Below are 15043 nucleotides of genomic sequence, written 5' to 3' on the forward strand. Positions count from 1 at the left end.
ACAGAAGCTGCTAATAGTAAAGGATGGTCGGCGTTAAAGAAATTCATGAAGAAGAAAAGAAGAAGAAAAACGGGGATGTGGACGGGGGTTCCGTATTTAAGGGCCACTAGCGTGGGCTACGGCGGTTCAGGGCGACCCGAAACGCTGCAACCTGGCCTCATGCCAACAAGTACAGCTTCACACAACTGCCTCCCTGACCCCCTCCCCGCATTAGTCTCCGGACAACAGCTGTCGGCGTTGCCCATTTCGAGACCGGATTATGATCCAAGTGCCTCTGCTTAATTTCTAACTTGTGACTCGAAAGAGAATTGATTTGCACCAGCCTCAGTCCCACTAGATACCCCCCCTATCACCGAGTTACCGAGCCCCGTTCTCCATCCCGACAACATGGACTACGAAGCGTTGAAGGACCAATGGAGCGATGTCGAGGATCGTGATGGCATCCGGCTCAGCTGGAACACGTTTCCGAGCTCTCGCATGGTCCGATTCTCGTCCTCGAAGTTTCTATGCATCCCCGGCTGATTGGTTTACAGGAAGCGTCCCGACTCGTCGTCCCCATTGGTGCTGTCTACACCCCTCTGAAGGAAAAGACCGATGCTCCGTTGTTGCAATATGAGCCGGTGACCTGCAAGCCGCCTTGCCGGGCCGTTCTGAACCCCTACGCGTACGATATACTCTCCGTGTTTGGGTGGGAAACCCGTGGCTGACATCCCATAGCAATGTCGACGTGCGCGCCCGCATTTGGATCTGTCCCTTCTGTCTTATGCGCAATCCTTTGCCCCCTCACTACAAGGATATCACCGAAAGCACGATACCCCCGGAACTTCATCCCATGAGCACGACTATCGAGTACCAGTTGGCGCGCCCCGCTCCCGCTCCCCCTATCTTCCTATATGTCGTCGATACCTGCCAAGAAGAGGACAGCCTGAAGGCGCTGAAGGATTCGCTGATCATGAGTCTGTCGCTGTTGCCGGCAAATGCTCTGGTTGGTTTGATTACTTTTGGTACAATGGTAGGGATCGGAGAACAGTTGCGTTGTTGAGGGGAATTGCGTCGTTGACTTTGCGTACAGGCACAAGTTCACGAACTCGGCTACACCGAATGTGCCAAATCGTATGTGTTCCGCGGAAGCAAGGAATATGCTGCGAAGCAGGTCCAGGAAATGCTGGGACTTGCCGCGGGACTGCGTCCTAACATGCCCCATCAACCCGCCCGGCCTCCTCTTGGACCGGCAGCTCGGTTCCTTCTGCCCGTTCAGCAGGCCGAATTCCAGATCACCAACGTCCTTGAGCAGATGCAGCGTGACCCGTGGCCCGTCGCAAATGACAAGCGACCCTTGAGGTGTACTGGCGTTGCCCTGGGCGTCGCGGTCGGTTTGCTCGAGACATCCTTCCAGAACGCCGGTGCGCGCATTATGCTCTTCACAAGCGGTGCAGCCACCGAGGGACCGGGTCATGTTGTTGGACCCGAGTTGAAGGAACCCATCCGATCTCATCACGACATCGACCGTGACAACATCAAGTATTACAAGAAGGCCATCAAGGTAAGCATAAGCCCTAGGCATTGCACACGAAACGTCATACTGATAACCGCAGTTCTACGACAACATGGCTAAGCGCGCTGCCAACAATGGACATGTTGTTGATGTCTTCGCTGGCTGTCTCGATCAAGTCGGTCTTTTGGAAATGAAGAACCTATCAAACTACACTGGTGGACACATGCTTCTGACAGATAGTTTCACATCATCTCAGTTCAAGCAATCTTTTGTGAGAGTGTTTGACAAGGATGGCAACGACAACTTGTTGATGGGTTTCAACGCTTCCCTCGAGGTTCTCACCACCAAGGAGCTTAAGGTTACTGGACTTATTGGCCATGCGGTCTCCCTCAACAAGAAATCCAGCTCCGTCGGCGAAACCGAGTGTGGTATTGGCAACACCTGCGCGTGGAAGATGTGTGGAATTGATCCCGCATCCAGCTATGGTGTCTACTTCGAGATCGCCAACCAGGGTGGTCCAGCTGCAGTCCAGCCGGGTCCTCAAAGGGGAATGATGCAATTCCTTACCTACTACCAGCACTCCTCCGGAACTTATCATTTGCGAGTAACGACTGTCGCGCGAACTCTGAGTGGCCCTGCCGGCGACCCCACCCTCGCGCAATCATTTGACCAGGAAGCTGCTGCGGTCCTCATGGCCCGTATTGCGGTCTTCAAGGCGGAAGTTGATGACGGTCCCGATGTGCTGAGATGGGTTGACCGGATGCTGATTCGACTCTGCTCCCGCTTCGCCGATTACCGAAAGGACGACCCGACCTCATTCCGCTTGGAAAAGAACTTCACCCTTTATCCTCAGTTCATGTTCCATCTCCGCCGAAGCCAGTTCTTGCAGGTGTTTAACAACTCCCCTGACGAGACCGCTTTCTACAGACATGTTCTGAACCACGAGGATGTTGGCGACTCGCTTGTCATGATTCAGCCGACGCTGGATTCTTACTCCCTGGAGCATGAGGGAAGCCAGCCCGTTCTTCTGGATTCGGCTTCCATCCAACCGGCCCATATCCTTCTCTTGGATACCTTCTTCCACATTCTCATCTTCCATGGAGAAACCATCGCCGAGTGGAGGAAGGCAGGATATCACGAGCAGGAGGGATATGAGAACTTGAAGGTTCTTCTCGAGCAACCCAAGGAGGACGCCAGGGTTTGTTTGCCCTCCACTGATAACAATTTTCAGAGCTAAGCTAACCGCTTACCATAGGAGCTTATTGCCGATCGTTTCCCGCTGCCCCGATTCATTGTCTGTGACGCCGGTGGCTCTCAGGCCCGTTTCCTTCTGTCCAAGCTGAACCCCTCCACCACGCATACGACGGGTGGATACGGAGGTGGGGTTACGTCGCAAACCATTTTCACCGACGATGTTTCGCTGCAGACCTTTATGGACCACCTCATGAAGTAAGTTCTCACTGAAATCATTCGCGGTCTGTTGGGACACAAACTAACTTGTCGACAAGGTTGGCTGTTTCGGGAACTAGCTAGGTGTAACGAGGTAATGGCCATGAAGAGCGGAGGGAGGGGTCCGTATATCGGCCCTCAGGTCATTTGTATGTTTAGCGGTTATTATTCTCTATTTTTTTTTCGATTTGTTACCCAGAAATATAGCAACATTCTAGAACCATTGAATCGATTGGCATCCAAATCCCATGTAGGAGCAGTCTAAACCGCATGGGGTCAAGCACCCGTTGACGTGTCACGTGACTACCGTGGGTTTGAGCCCTAGCCGCTTTTTTCAGGCTTGGGTGACTCGCTTAGCCCGAGGTGCGGACCCAGCTAAATACTCGCCGACTTCCGCTCAACTTTTTTCTTCCTTTCTTCGTACCTACCAACTCAACCAACAACCACCCCAAGGACGATCGACGACCTTCGCACTCGCCATGCGTAAGTATCATCTCCTTGGTTGCGTCTATTGGCGAACTAACCTCTGATTGACTTGGTGTAGCTCCCAAGTTCGATCCCAATGAGGTGAAGATCATGTGAGTTCTTCAAACATGAAGTCCTTTGGGCTCGAACCAAAGCTGGTTGCGATGATGCTAACAACTGTGTTAGTCACCTGCGTGTGACTGGTGGTGAGGTCGGAGCCCAGTCTGCTCTGGCTCCCAAGATCGGTCCTCTCGGTCTGTCCCCCAAGAAGATCGGTGAAGATATCGCCAAGAACACTGGTGACTGGGTAAGGATCTACTCATTCGAAAGTATCAATGATGCGCAAAGGATCAATCGCTAATGCGAGATTTCGCGTCTATTAGAAAGGTCTCCGTGTGACTGTGCGTCTCACCATCCAGAACCGTCAGGCTGCCGTCTCCGTTGTGCCCTCTGCCTCCTCTCTCGTCATTAAGGCCCTCAAGGAGCCCCCTCGTGACCGCAAGAAGGAGAAGAACATCAAGCACAACAAGTCCATCCCTCTTGACGAGATTGTTGAGATCGCTCGCAAGATGCGCTTCCGCAGTCTGGCTAAGGAGCTCCAGGGTACCGTCCTGGAGATCCTCGGTACCGCTTTCTCTGTTGGTTGCCAGGTTGATGGCCGCAGCCCCAAGGATGTCTCCGATGACATCAAGGCTGGCGAGATCGACAGTGAGTCGCGACCCAATCGGTTGTTCATGACCCGAATACTGACAGCGTCTTAGTCCCCTCCGAGTAAATGGTCAAAATCTACAGCGGTCATGATTTCATGTCGACATGCTAGCTAGGAGAATATGATCATCTCTTGACAACAACCCATATCTTTACGAGTAATGACAAGATTCCCAATTGTGTTCTGCAAATTGATACTTGTTCCGGTTCCGAAAGTATACAATCTCCGTGTTTACCGTGTTTTACTTGCCGTTCCCAATGCGAGTCAGAACACGGGCAATCACCAACCCCCCCACAACAGACAACCTTTGCAACACTCTGGCCCGTACTGTCCCTTCCCGCCTTCGGGCCTTGGATTGGACTGAGTGCATCCGTGGTATAGGCTTATTTTACGCAAAGAAGATCAAACCTGACCTACTACTCACCGCGGTATCTTCGCGAGGTGCTTGCATCTTTCTGTGGATACAGTGGTCCATTTATCCGGTCAACATACCAAACCACCCTCTGACCTTTTGTCTTTGGGTATTTCGTAGTGATATTTTCTCGCTTGTAGTATCCAATGAAAAGATATTCATGTTTCACTTGTTCCATTATTTGGTAAATACGACGAGTTCCGTTCCAATATAATAATTCCAGGTAGCTATACTTTTCAGCCCGACCGATCTCGGATCCATCTCTCGTATTGCGCCGGGGATCTCGTTCCTGGATGCTGAGATGTGATCTGAAACATGGCTTTGGATGCTTCAAGTCCCCCTACTTCCTGCCCAGCCAGCCATGTCTTTTTATTATTATTTTTTTTCTCCTTCTGTCTCTGCCGGAATATAACATCACAAGTCCCCGGGGGTAACCCCTGAGTATTCCGAAGTGGTACAAGAGGGAAAAGTACGGTGGCACCGTCCCATTTTCGCAATGCTCCTAGTATGTGATCGCGAGAGCGGCGGAGACACCGAAGATTCCATGTTCCCCACACCAGGAGCGATGATCATTGCGGTCGGGTTCCTGATACGCGCTGAGATGCATGTGCGTCTTTGGCAAATGCGGCATGAATGGCCACCGTCACCTCCATGTCAACAACCTGATCATATCGGTCGGTCTGTGTGCCAGTACACTTCACCCCCCGACTATCTGCTAGGCGACAGTAGTGCATACATGGGATGATAAACCCGCATGTCTGACGCAGCAGGCAAGGAAGGGTGGGCGATGAGTCAGATCTCGGATGATCTTACCTTATTGCCTCCCATTCCTCCTGTCCTGCCATTCCTCCTCCTGGAACGTGGAGCCAGTTAATTAATTCCATCTGGACCCAACCGGTACATCTGACTTGGACGGTTAGACTACGTCGGAGTCTGTACTAAAGAGGACTCCGTCGTGTCGTGATCGGGGCGGTTCCTGGACTTACGGAGTACGTTTCTACTGTCCACTCTGGAGTAGGTACTCTCCGTCCCTTTTTCAACGCCCTCTTGACTCGTCTCGTCTATCCTTCATGCCGACTGCTTTGAAGGATGGCGGTGGAGAGGGCAGAGTTTGCCGATCGACCATCGCCAGACCGCTCGCTCGTGACATGGCGGATCGGTGCCAGCGGTCCCGTATTGCCGCCCTCGTAGACCCTGGTCTGGGCAACGAGGAGATGGACGGGAGAACAAAGCAGACACCAGGTCGGCACTAGCAGAAAATAATCTTACAATGAGATTCTGGCTGACCAGCAGGAGGGCGCTGGATGGGGACGATGGCTGAATCGCGCCGGCCTGAATGGACGGCGGCGAGAAACGGGCTGAGGAAAAGTTTGGGACTCAACTCCACTCCCGGTATGGATTTCGAGCTGGACCGACTAGTTCGACATCGGTTCTGATGGTGATTTACTGATTATTCTGGGTTCTTTTTCTTTCTGGCAAAGCATTGGAGGCGTATGCGTATATGTATATGTATCCATTGTCAAGCCCACGGCCATGATATCGCCTGCATAGTCGGCGAGCAAGGGGAAAACGCCGCCGGGGGGGGAAGTGCCCTCGCCTGTCTTCTTGCTGGCATGTGCATTACGTTTTCAGCCTCTGGCGGCATCTAGGCTGCAGAAGTAAACGCGCTGACTGTTGTGGCCAAGTGTCTGAGCCTCTGCGTTCCGTCATTCTCCTGTGCCATCCGGATCGCCCGTCTTGGATTAATTTCCCCGGAGTTTAACTTTTGATATTGTCTGGCTGTTCCATGCCCGCATCCATGGAAATATGCGCACCGCATATATGCGACGATTGCTATTATTACTCTGGGCCAGGGCTCCGTATACGCGGACCCAATGCAATAATGTCCTCTATTATCTATATTGTCCTATGATATGGGCCAATACCAGTACTCCGTGGTTGATAATCGGCTACCCACGCGTCCAGCTCTGAATTAAAGACAGGTCAAGAAAAAATAGGATTCACAATCCGAGATCAGAGAGCAGAAAAGAAAAGAAAATAAAATAAAATAAAATAAAATAAAAAGAAAATATTATGAATCATTATCTCCGTAATAATTAAACCCCCTCCCAAAGGGGAACGAGGAATTTTCTCCCCTCCACGACAAAACATGCCAAAGGCCAACTTGCAGCCGGCGACTCCACCGCAATCCACCGAAGGTGCCAGATCGGCCTTCCGCGCGCTCCAAACAAACCCTCCCAAGGCCCAAGGCTTGATCAACTGCGGGCGCCACTGGGGCCGGGGGGTCTGGGATGCTGGCCCACTGACGTTGAACAGGCCTGGATTTCCTCCTACGCCCAAGAAGTTGGCGCCTGGTCCATCCTCGCCGTTGGATCGTATGGGTGGGACCGGGATGTGATGGATTTTCGTGTTTTTTCTTTCGTTCTTTTTTTCTTTTCTTTTCTTTTTTTTTTTTTTTTTTTTTTTTTTTTTCACTCAAGTCGGGTTCTCATTTTTCATTTTTCCTTCTGTCTCCCCATTTTTCTGTCCTAATTTTGATACCTCAGGTTTTCCTTTCACCGCCGCAACTGGCTTAAGCTTTCCTCCCTCGTCGTCACTGTCTTCACCGAGCGAACCTCGTCAATAGTCTCACCCGGCGAATCCCTTCCATGTCACCGTCGTCAAAGAGGCACCTCACAAGCCACATAATCTGTCTAGGCGCCCAAGCCCATCGCCTCCCAACGCAGTAATAAGCGGGTCCGTCTCCACTCACCCACCTCGCCCATCCGTCGGCCATTGGCTCCACTCCCGCTGCCCCATCCACACCACTCGCTTTCTCTCCACTGGCCCCCCTCCCTTCCACCCAAAAAAGAACCCCCTCCCTCCCTCAGACCGAACGGGAGCTCCAGACTGCGGTCGCCGTCCACTATTTTCGTTTGCGAAGCTCCGCTCTGTCATGATAGCCCATCCCGCTTCCCTTCCCTCTGTTTGGATTCAATGACGCTGCCCGTAACGCCCGCTCGTCTCGCTTTCTATCCCTCCAGCGCGTAGTCGAGGGGAGTCTTGACTGGTTCCCTTTTCTGTGCCTTCCCCGGACTCGTCGGTTTGGCCAGCGCTATTCACCGTCATTGGTGATCGATTCTTTTCCTTTCCCCTCCCTCCTCATTAGCATTGTCTGTAACTCTCCGCCGGCCGTTGGATCTTCTCCGCCTCAACGCCCTGCGTCCGCTCCTGCCTTGCACCTTAGGCATCCTTTTATTTTATTTTATTTTATTTTATTTTATTAATTTTTTCTTTTCTTTTTTTCTTCTCTTTTTTCCTTTTTTATTTCCCTTTTCCTGTCCCTCTTGTGCTAGATTCCTTCTCCCCCTCCGACATTAACAATCCAACTGCCAAACGACCTCTCAATCCCGAACATTGAAATCGAAAAAAAAAAAATCCTAAATAAGAGGCAGAAACAAAGGACAATCTTAAATCGACCAACTAGTGGTGCCATGTTCAACCTCTCTGCTACACTATCGCTTCCCTGATTCGGATTGCGTCTTGTCTTTGTTATATTATTAGTACCCAGTTATTATTTCCCTCCGTCGCTCGTACCCTTTTTTTTTTTTTTTCCGTTGCCCCCCCTTCCCTTCGCGCCGAGTAAGTACAACATTTCTGCCAAGCGTTATCTTCTGGTGATTGATCGCGTCTTGCGGACACCTGCGTCAGTGCGGGTGCTCTGAAAGCTGACTAGGGCTGCGACTTTCGATCCCTTTCCTCCCTTGCATCGCTTCTTCACCTCTCTACGGACTCAAACAGCAAATAGTGCCGCCGAACTTTCTCGCCTGCTTGCCCGATTTTCCTCTTCCGTTTTTTTTTTATTATTATTCTTCTGGAATCCGGGTGCTTCTTGCATGGTATCCCCGAGCCGACTCACCTTCCTCGGTCTTGCTCCCACCACGTCCTACCGTTTCCCTCCCTCCGTCTCCTAACTCCTCCTTCGCTTATTCCACCGTCGATATAATCTGCGTTCATGTCGAGCCCAGAGACAAGCCGTGGGGGGCTTCGCTGAAGTGTCGCGTTAAGTGAGCCGGCTCATGTCCAGGATGAGGTGTAGGAAACGTTTCAAGGAGGATGCTTGTTGAAAATCCAGCAAGAGTGAACCTGCGTGTCTTGACTTCTTTGACCGCCATCGATATTTGATCGTCGAACCCTTTCTCTCTTGACCCTCGGTCGGCTTTGCTTTTCGTTTTGACCTTGACGACTTCTCCGTCTTTCGTCCTCGTTGCATAATTAATACCCGTTGAACACGGTGAGTGGGGGTAGGGCAGACAACAGAAGGGGAAGAGAAAGAGTGCTCCAGTCACTCCAGATTCAAGATGTTGCCCTCGGTAGCCCCGTTTCCGCCTGTTCAACCACATCACCACCTTAACCATCATCATCACGGTGCCGACACCGTTGACATCCCTTACGACTTTAATATCACGACCTCCTTCCCCGCGACGCTCAATCGCAATGATGCTAGCCAGAGCTCGTCCTACCAGTCCGTCCCTCGATCCCGATTACCGTACCATCCCGTTCAGCGCCTCGACGTTCCCGATGCCGTGGCCCAGATCTCCGGTTCGAAAAGTGTTGGTGAGCATGCCCTGAGGAGGAAGACACCCAATGGAACCCTTGCGGCCGGATACGATGGAACCCCCGGAGATACCACCATCCAACCCCCGGCAACCAAACATATTCTAGTATCACCCTTGGAATCGGGACCAGGACAGTTGATGCCCCCGCAGACCGGGTTTCCGATGGACACCTGGGGGCAACCTTCGCTCGATCAATCATCATCCGCGAAACATATGAACTTCCCGCCGGTCTACAAGAATGATTCGAGCCGGACCAATGCTTCCCCTGCAGACATGCTTCACGGCCCGAATGGGGCCAGTTGGATCCGTTCCTTGAACTATATACCCGGAGTGGACTCGGTGCTCAATCAGTCATTGCCAATGCAGCCCTCGCACCAACGATTCTATTGGCACAATGGCTCTTACGTCCCCACGGTTCTTCCGGCGACCCTTCAACCATGCGTTGGTCCCACGGCCTCGGCAGGCACTGGACCATATGGGCCCTATTGGCCCGATGGTGTTTATATTCCCTATCGCCCGGCAGCTTTTAGAGAGCCGCGCTTTAACTCAGCCAGTCCATTCTCCAAACAACTGACCCCTGCCAATCTCCAATTCTTCGACGCGGGACAGTCTCATTTCGGCCGAACCTCCATACCTTCGAATACCCATGCTGATCTGGGTCTGGCTTGGAATCAAAGTCCGCTGGGGATGATTGGCCATGACACACCAGTGAAGAACAACTTTCCCCCTCGACATTCCGATCACAAGCCTCTTGATCCTTCACAGCGTATTCTCCCATTGCACACACGTCAGAACACCATTAGTGCCGGGTACTCGTCGCGCCAGCATAATCACGAAACTCCTTCCTCATGGCAGGGCACCTCGACCGGGCATGCGTTCCAAAACACGGGCCCTACCCCTCATGCACGTGCAGCGAATGTGGAATTCAAAGAAAAGGTTTTGTCTTGGGCACATAGTGTCTATGTCGACCTCCTGGCGTCTATCCATCAGGCTCGAAGAAATAGCATATCTTCGGCCGGTGGTGATTTCCAAAACCAACGGATTCTAAAACCCAGTATTTATCCCAAGCCACCGCGCCAGCCTGGACTGGATTTCTCACAATCTAGTGCTCCGGAAGTCACTCGTCATAACAGTTATCCCTCGAGTCAGTACGATCTTCACCATGTGCAAAAAGCCAACTTCGCGAACAACTTTGGGGGTAATGACTTCTCAAACTACCACGCCCATCGTCGGTCCGAACGCCCTTCGCTCGCCAATTTCCCACAAGCGACAACGTCGGACGCCCAGATGCTGGACAGACTCCGCCATACCGGACGGTTCACGGCTTCTTCGTTTTCTCGCTTCCCCGCCGCGCCCTTCGAGAATGAGAATTCGGCGCCAGCAAATGCCGCATCATCTTTGGAGATGCTCTCCCATCTTTGCATGGAGAGTAATTGGGAATGGATCGATGGAATGTTGCTTGGAGGCTGTCTTGCCTACGGTCTCGGCGATTACCACAAAGCTATGAGGTGGTACACTAGGATAATAGCCAGGGATTCAACGTAAGTGACCGCTCCTGATATTATGGGTTAATTTCATACAAGCTAATCCCGCTAGGCATGTCGAGGCTATCTCAAATCTAGCGGCCACTCTTTTGGCCTTGGATCGTCGGGAAGAAGCTCTCCAGCATTGGCTCCGCGCAGTAAAACTTCGTCCAAGCTTTTTCGAGGCTGTCGAGCACCTCATTGGCCTCTTATGTGGCACCCATCGTGGGAAAGAAGCTGTCAATATCATCGAATTCGTGCAAAACTCTCTGCGGTTTTCCAAGAATGGCGATTGCTTCACCGCCGATGAACATGCGAGCGAGACCGAGAGTGATGCAGATAGCAGAGCATCGAGCACATCAGACCTTGGCTCTTACGAAAAGGCGTCATTTGATTATGATGACGACCTTGGCAACTCAGCGTCTGCCACCTATCGTTCGGCAGAACCCAGATCTCCTGGATTTGGCTCCAGTGGCTATGCCATACCTGGTTGCGACAACGGCCGAATGCTTGCGCTTGTCCATGCAAAAGGCAACATGCTCTATGCGCTCGGGGACAATGTAGGTGCGGCGGCGGCTTTTGAAGATGCCATTCTGGTTGCAGCAGGGAGAAGACGACATGGCATCCAAAGTCTGATCAAACAAATCTTTGCCGCTTTTTCTCAAGACTCACCTCAAAGCTATCCTGCACCCGAGCAGCAGAGTTCTTCCGAAACTATTCTTCTCTATCCCGATAAGGCTTTGCAGACATCAAAACTTGTCTTTGTGCCTTGCGGAACTCCTCCGGGAATCAAATTTGTTGCAGAAGGTTTGGCGCGGAAGGCTGCCGTGTCCACCACGAGCAATTCATTGCTCTCCTTGGCAAAGATTTACCAGGATGGCATGTCCAATATTTCGTCCCCTGGTGCTCCTAGGACGGCTCCGGGCGTTCGCGACATCCTCGCTCTCTACTACTTGTCTCTTTCCCTCCAGCCTAGCCCGTCAACCGCAAACAATGTGGGCATATTGCTTGCTGGCATCCAGAACAATGCCGCAAAGAAGGGGTTTTCTCGCTCTAGCGGAGAGATGCAACATCCCGAAATACCCGGCGTGATTCCCGGCAGCGGTATTTCACTGGCATTGGCATATTACAACTATGGTCTGCATCTAGATTCGCGCCATGCTCACCTTTATACGAACCTCGGTAGCCTGCTCAAGGACATCGGTCAGCTCCAGGCCGCCATTCGAATGTATGAGCAGGCCGTGCACTGTGACGGTAACTTTGACATCGCTTTGGCGAACTTGGCAAATGCTGTCAAAGATGCCGGCAAGGTCAACGATGCTATTTCATACTACAAGCGGGCTGTCAAAGTAAACCCCGAATTTGCCGAAGCCGTCTGCGGGCTGGCGAATGCTTTGAATTCGGTCTGTAATTGGGTTGGTCGAGGAGGCGTTGTCAACGGTTATGGATTCCGGGATCGGTGGCACGTCGATGAAAATGGACTTCTCCGAGAGGCTTACAACAACACCAACGAAATAGGTTGGATCAGACGAGTGGTTGACATTGTTGACCGACAACTTGGAGAAGGCGAAACCTGGGGCCGCGGCTTACTTACACCCGGTACGATCGCACAGCTGTGTGCGCAGCTAATGCCCGCACTGGAAAGTCGACGGTTTGCATCCGAGGCCATGTCCTCTATCCTTCAGTCCTGGGCCGGGGAGAAATGGGAAGGTTCAAGGATTGTCAAGCTGGTGGAGCGCGCCATCAGATCGATTACTTGGCAGTGGTACCAAGATCTCTACGTCAGCCGCAAGGAATACCCTCTGTCCAAGTATCGACGTCCCCAGCTCCCCCCGGGACTAACGGCACCCAACGCTCCCACCGTCCTGCCTTTCCACACCTTCACCTGTCCACTCTCGGCGAAGCAGATCCGGCAGATTTCACAGCGAAACGGACTCCGCATATCTTCTGCGACCTTGAGATCTCCCTGGCTACCGGCCACCGTCTATCCGCCACCGCCGCCCCCGTCTCCGTATCTCAAGGTTGGATATGTGTCTTCGGATTTCAACAATCATCCTCTTGCCCACTTGATGCAATCTGTGTTCGGACTGCACAATCCTTCCAGGGTCAAGGCATACTGCTACGCCACCACAGCAAGTGACAAATCAATTCATCGCCAGCAAATCGAGAAGGAAGCGCCAGTATTCTATGATGCTAGCGGATGGCCGGTTGACCGACTGGTGAAGCAAATAGTTGCAGATGGAATCCATATCCTGATCAATCTCAACGGCTACACTCGAGGCGCCCGAAACGAGGTCTTTGCCGCCCGTCCTGCACCAATTCACATGTCGTTCATGGGCTTCGCAGGTACCCTCGGTGCTGAATGGTGTGACTATATTCTCGCAGACAGTATCTCCATACCGCCTGAGACGCTTTCTCCCGGGCGACGTCATGCACGCATCGATGATCGACTACTAGAGGAAGACCATGGAGAGGATCTGGAAGACTGGGTTTACGGGGAGAAGATTGTCTTCACTCGTTCTACCTTCTTCTGCTGCGACCATCGTCAAAGTGCTCCCGACAGTCAAGACGGGCCTCTCTCTTGGGATCAGGAGCAAGAAAAGAGATGGCGCATGCGCAAAGAGCTGTTTCCCAACCTGAGTGACGATGCCATCATCCTGGGTAACTTCAACCAATTATACAAGGTAAGGCCCATCTACCGCTATCAAGCAAAAGACCTCCCCCCTTCGATATATTGTCGAACATTTCTTTTCTCACACTTATCATAGATCGAACCCACTACTTTCCGTACCTGGCTGCGTATTCTGGCAAGAATTCCGAACGCCGTGCTTTGGCTTCTAAGGTTCCCAGACCTTGGTGAACAGAACCTCAAAGAAACAGCAATCGCATGGGCTGGTCAAGAAACGGCGTCGCGGATTATCTTTACGGATGTTGCCCCGAAGAACACTCACATCTCTCGGGCCAAAATCCTGGATTTATTTCTTGACACCCCTGAGTGCAATGCGCACACAACAGCGACGGATGTATTGTGGAGTGGGACTCCGATATTGACGCTCCCGCGTTACAAATACAAGATGTGCTCTCGAATGGCAAGCAGCATCCTGAACAGCTCTTTGCCAACGTCGGATGATGGTCGAAAAGCCCGGGATGAGCTGATCGCCACGTCAGATGATGATTATGAAAACAAAGCGATCCGCCTGTGTCAAGGCTTACAATATGAGCTCCATGGACAAGGCCGAGCAAGAGGCAGGCTGTCGGACATCCGCAAAATGCTATTCCACGGGAGGTGGACCAACAAACTCTTTGACACCACTCGTTGGGTCCATGATTTAGAAGATGCTTACGAACAAGTTTGGAAAGGGTGGGTGAACGGCGAAGAAGGTGATATATGGTTATGATGTTGCGTCTTGGAATATGGAATATACCCCTTGAGCGTGTTCTTTTATTTTACTGTGGTTCTTTATTTTCTTTCATCTTATCCTATTCTATTCCCTTTTTTTTTTCCCTTCTCTTCCCCCCCTCCCTTCTCATGCTTGGACTCTGTCCTAATCATGTCACATTTTCTTCGGCTTTATTTCGTTAACTTTTTTCTTCCATCCCCCTCATGTAAGGCTACGGTCTCTGCATATCGTCTGTGCGATCTATACTTTGTACTTTTGATGATCTGTCATTTCGATATAATTCACTTCTGGTGGAAGGGAGGGGTCATACCTGTTGGTTTTTTGGGCTCGGGTTTTTGCATGTTGGCGTCGGGTGTGTGTTATAGGGTACAAGATCAAGATCAAATGACGAACCTTTTTTTTTCTGGCCTGTTTGCCGATCCTTGCAAACAGGCCTGGCTGGATTTCTTTTCTTTTTCCTTTTCTTTTCTCTTTTTTTTTCTCTTTCTCTTTTCTTTTGTGGTTTAGCGGGGAGCGGGGGGGACGGATTTAGGGTTATTCTGGACCGTGGTGATGTTATGGGTAGGCGTTTTGTGGCTTTGTTCCCAAAACGTCGGGATTGTCCTTTTGGGGTAGTCGCATAATCGATAGACCTGCTGGATTTGAGGTGGTTGTCTTCTAGGAGTTTAGCGTGCTGTAATAGTCCTTGGTTTTGGTTTTTATTTGGAGTAGGAGTCGGGGTTGGATAGAGAGTGCTTGGGGTGATGGTGATGACGATAGGTAGACAAAGGGCATAATTACCTCCCTACCTAGATTTACATTTACCAGTTCCTGCGGCCTCGAACTCACTCGACTACCTTTTCTAATGCTAGGTATGTCTGGTATTTCCTTTCTCCTTCACTCTGCATCACCCCTTAACTAGCTAGGGAGCTCGCTGCAAGATGGGAAGTAAGATGATTCGTTTCCACATGGCCGAGGGATTCTTGACTCGGCGTCGATACGCGTATAGAGG

The 15043-nt window shown here is 51.5% G+C and overlaps 4 protein-coding genes across 4 annotated transcripts; all 4 read left to right on the top strand.

The window, feature by feature from the left end:
- Window positions 1–164: 164 nt before the first annotated feature.
- On the top strand, window positions 165–3175 carry sec23 (GTPase-activating protein SEC23). Its single transcript, XM_024845949.1, has 7 exons — window positions 165–480; window positions 534–664; window positions 718–1012; window positions 1073–1543; window positions 1596–2693; window positions 2751–2944; window positions 3004–3175. The coding sequence occupies exons 1-7, from the start codon at window positions 388–390 to the stop codon at window positions 3026–3028; spliced, it is 2307 nt and encodes a 768-aa protein (XP_024700427.1). The 5' UTR covers window positions 165–387; the 3' UTR covers window positions 3029–3175.
- Window positions 3176–3395: 220 nt separating this feature from the next.
- P170DRAFT_416088 (60S ribosomal uL11 domain-containing protein) lies at window positions 3396–4744 on the top strand (the record flags this gene model as incomplete). The annotated part of the gene is made up of 5 exons (XM_024847100.1): window positions 3396–3427; window positions 3489–3522; window positions 3596–3716; window positions 3793–4117; window positions 4500–4744. Exons 1-5 carry the CDS (start codon window positions 3424–3426, stop codon window positions 4742–4744), a joined length of 729 nt encoding a protein of 242 aa, XP_024700428.1. The 5' UTR covers window positions 3396–3423.
- Window positions 4693–5734, top strand: P170DRAFT_440264 (uncharacterized protein). Its single transcript, XM_024850039.1, has 2 exons — window positions 4693–5433; window positions 5517–5734. The coding sequence occupies exon 1, from the start codon at window positions 5027–5029 to the stop codon at window positions 5273–5275; it is 249 nt and encodes an 82-aa protein (XP_024700429.1). The 5' UTR covers window positions 4693–5026; the 3' UTR covers window positions 5276–5433; window positions 5517–5734.
- Window positions 5735–8870: 3136 nt separating this feature from the next.
- On the top strand, window positions 8871–14049 carry P170DRAFT_429827 (UDP-N-acetylglucosaminyltransferase; the record flags this gene model as incomplete). The annotated part of the gene is made up of 3 exons (XM_024847918.1): window positions 8871–10669; window positions 10725–13335; window positions 13420–14049. 3 exons carry the CDS (start codon window positions 8871–8873, stop codon window positions 14047–14049), a joined length of 5040 nt encoding a protein of 1679 aa, XP_024700430.1.
- Window positions 14050–15043: the final 994 nt, after the last annotated feature.

Source organism: Aspergillus steynii (assembly GCF_002849105.1).
Source record: "Aspergillus steynii IBT 23096 chromosome Unknown P170scaffold_8, whole genome shotgun sequence".
NCBI lineage: Eukaryota > Fungi > Ascomycota > Eurotiomycetes > Eurotiales > Aspergillaceae > Aspergillus > Aspergillus steynii.

Bases quoted from the DNA above. Each gene is read 5' to 3' on its own strand.
- P170DRAFT_440264 (XM_024850039.1), top strand. From the start codon at position 5,027: ATGCTCCTAGTATGTGATCGCGAGAGCGGCGGAGACACCGAAGATTCC.
- sec23 (XM_024845949.1), top strand. From the start codon at position 388: ATGGACTACGAAGCGTTGAAGGACCAATGGAGCGATGTCGAGGATCGT. The intron at 665-717 runs GTACGATATACT...GACATCCCATAG, and splicing joins GCCGTTCTGAACCCCTACGC to CAATGTCGACGTGCGCGCCC. The intron at 2,694-2,750 runs GTTTGTTTGCCC...CGCTTACCATAG, and splicing joins AACCCAAGGAGGACGCCAGG to GAGCTTATTGCCGATCGTTT.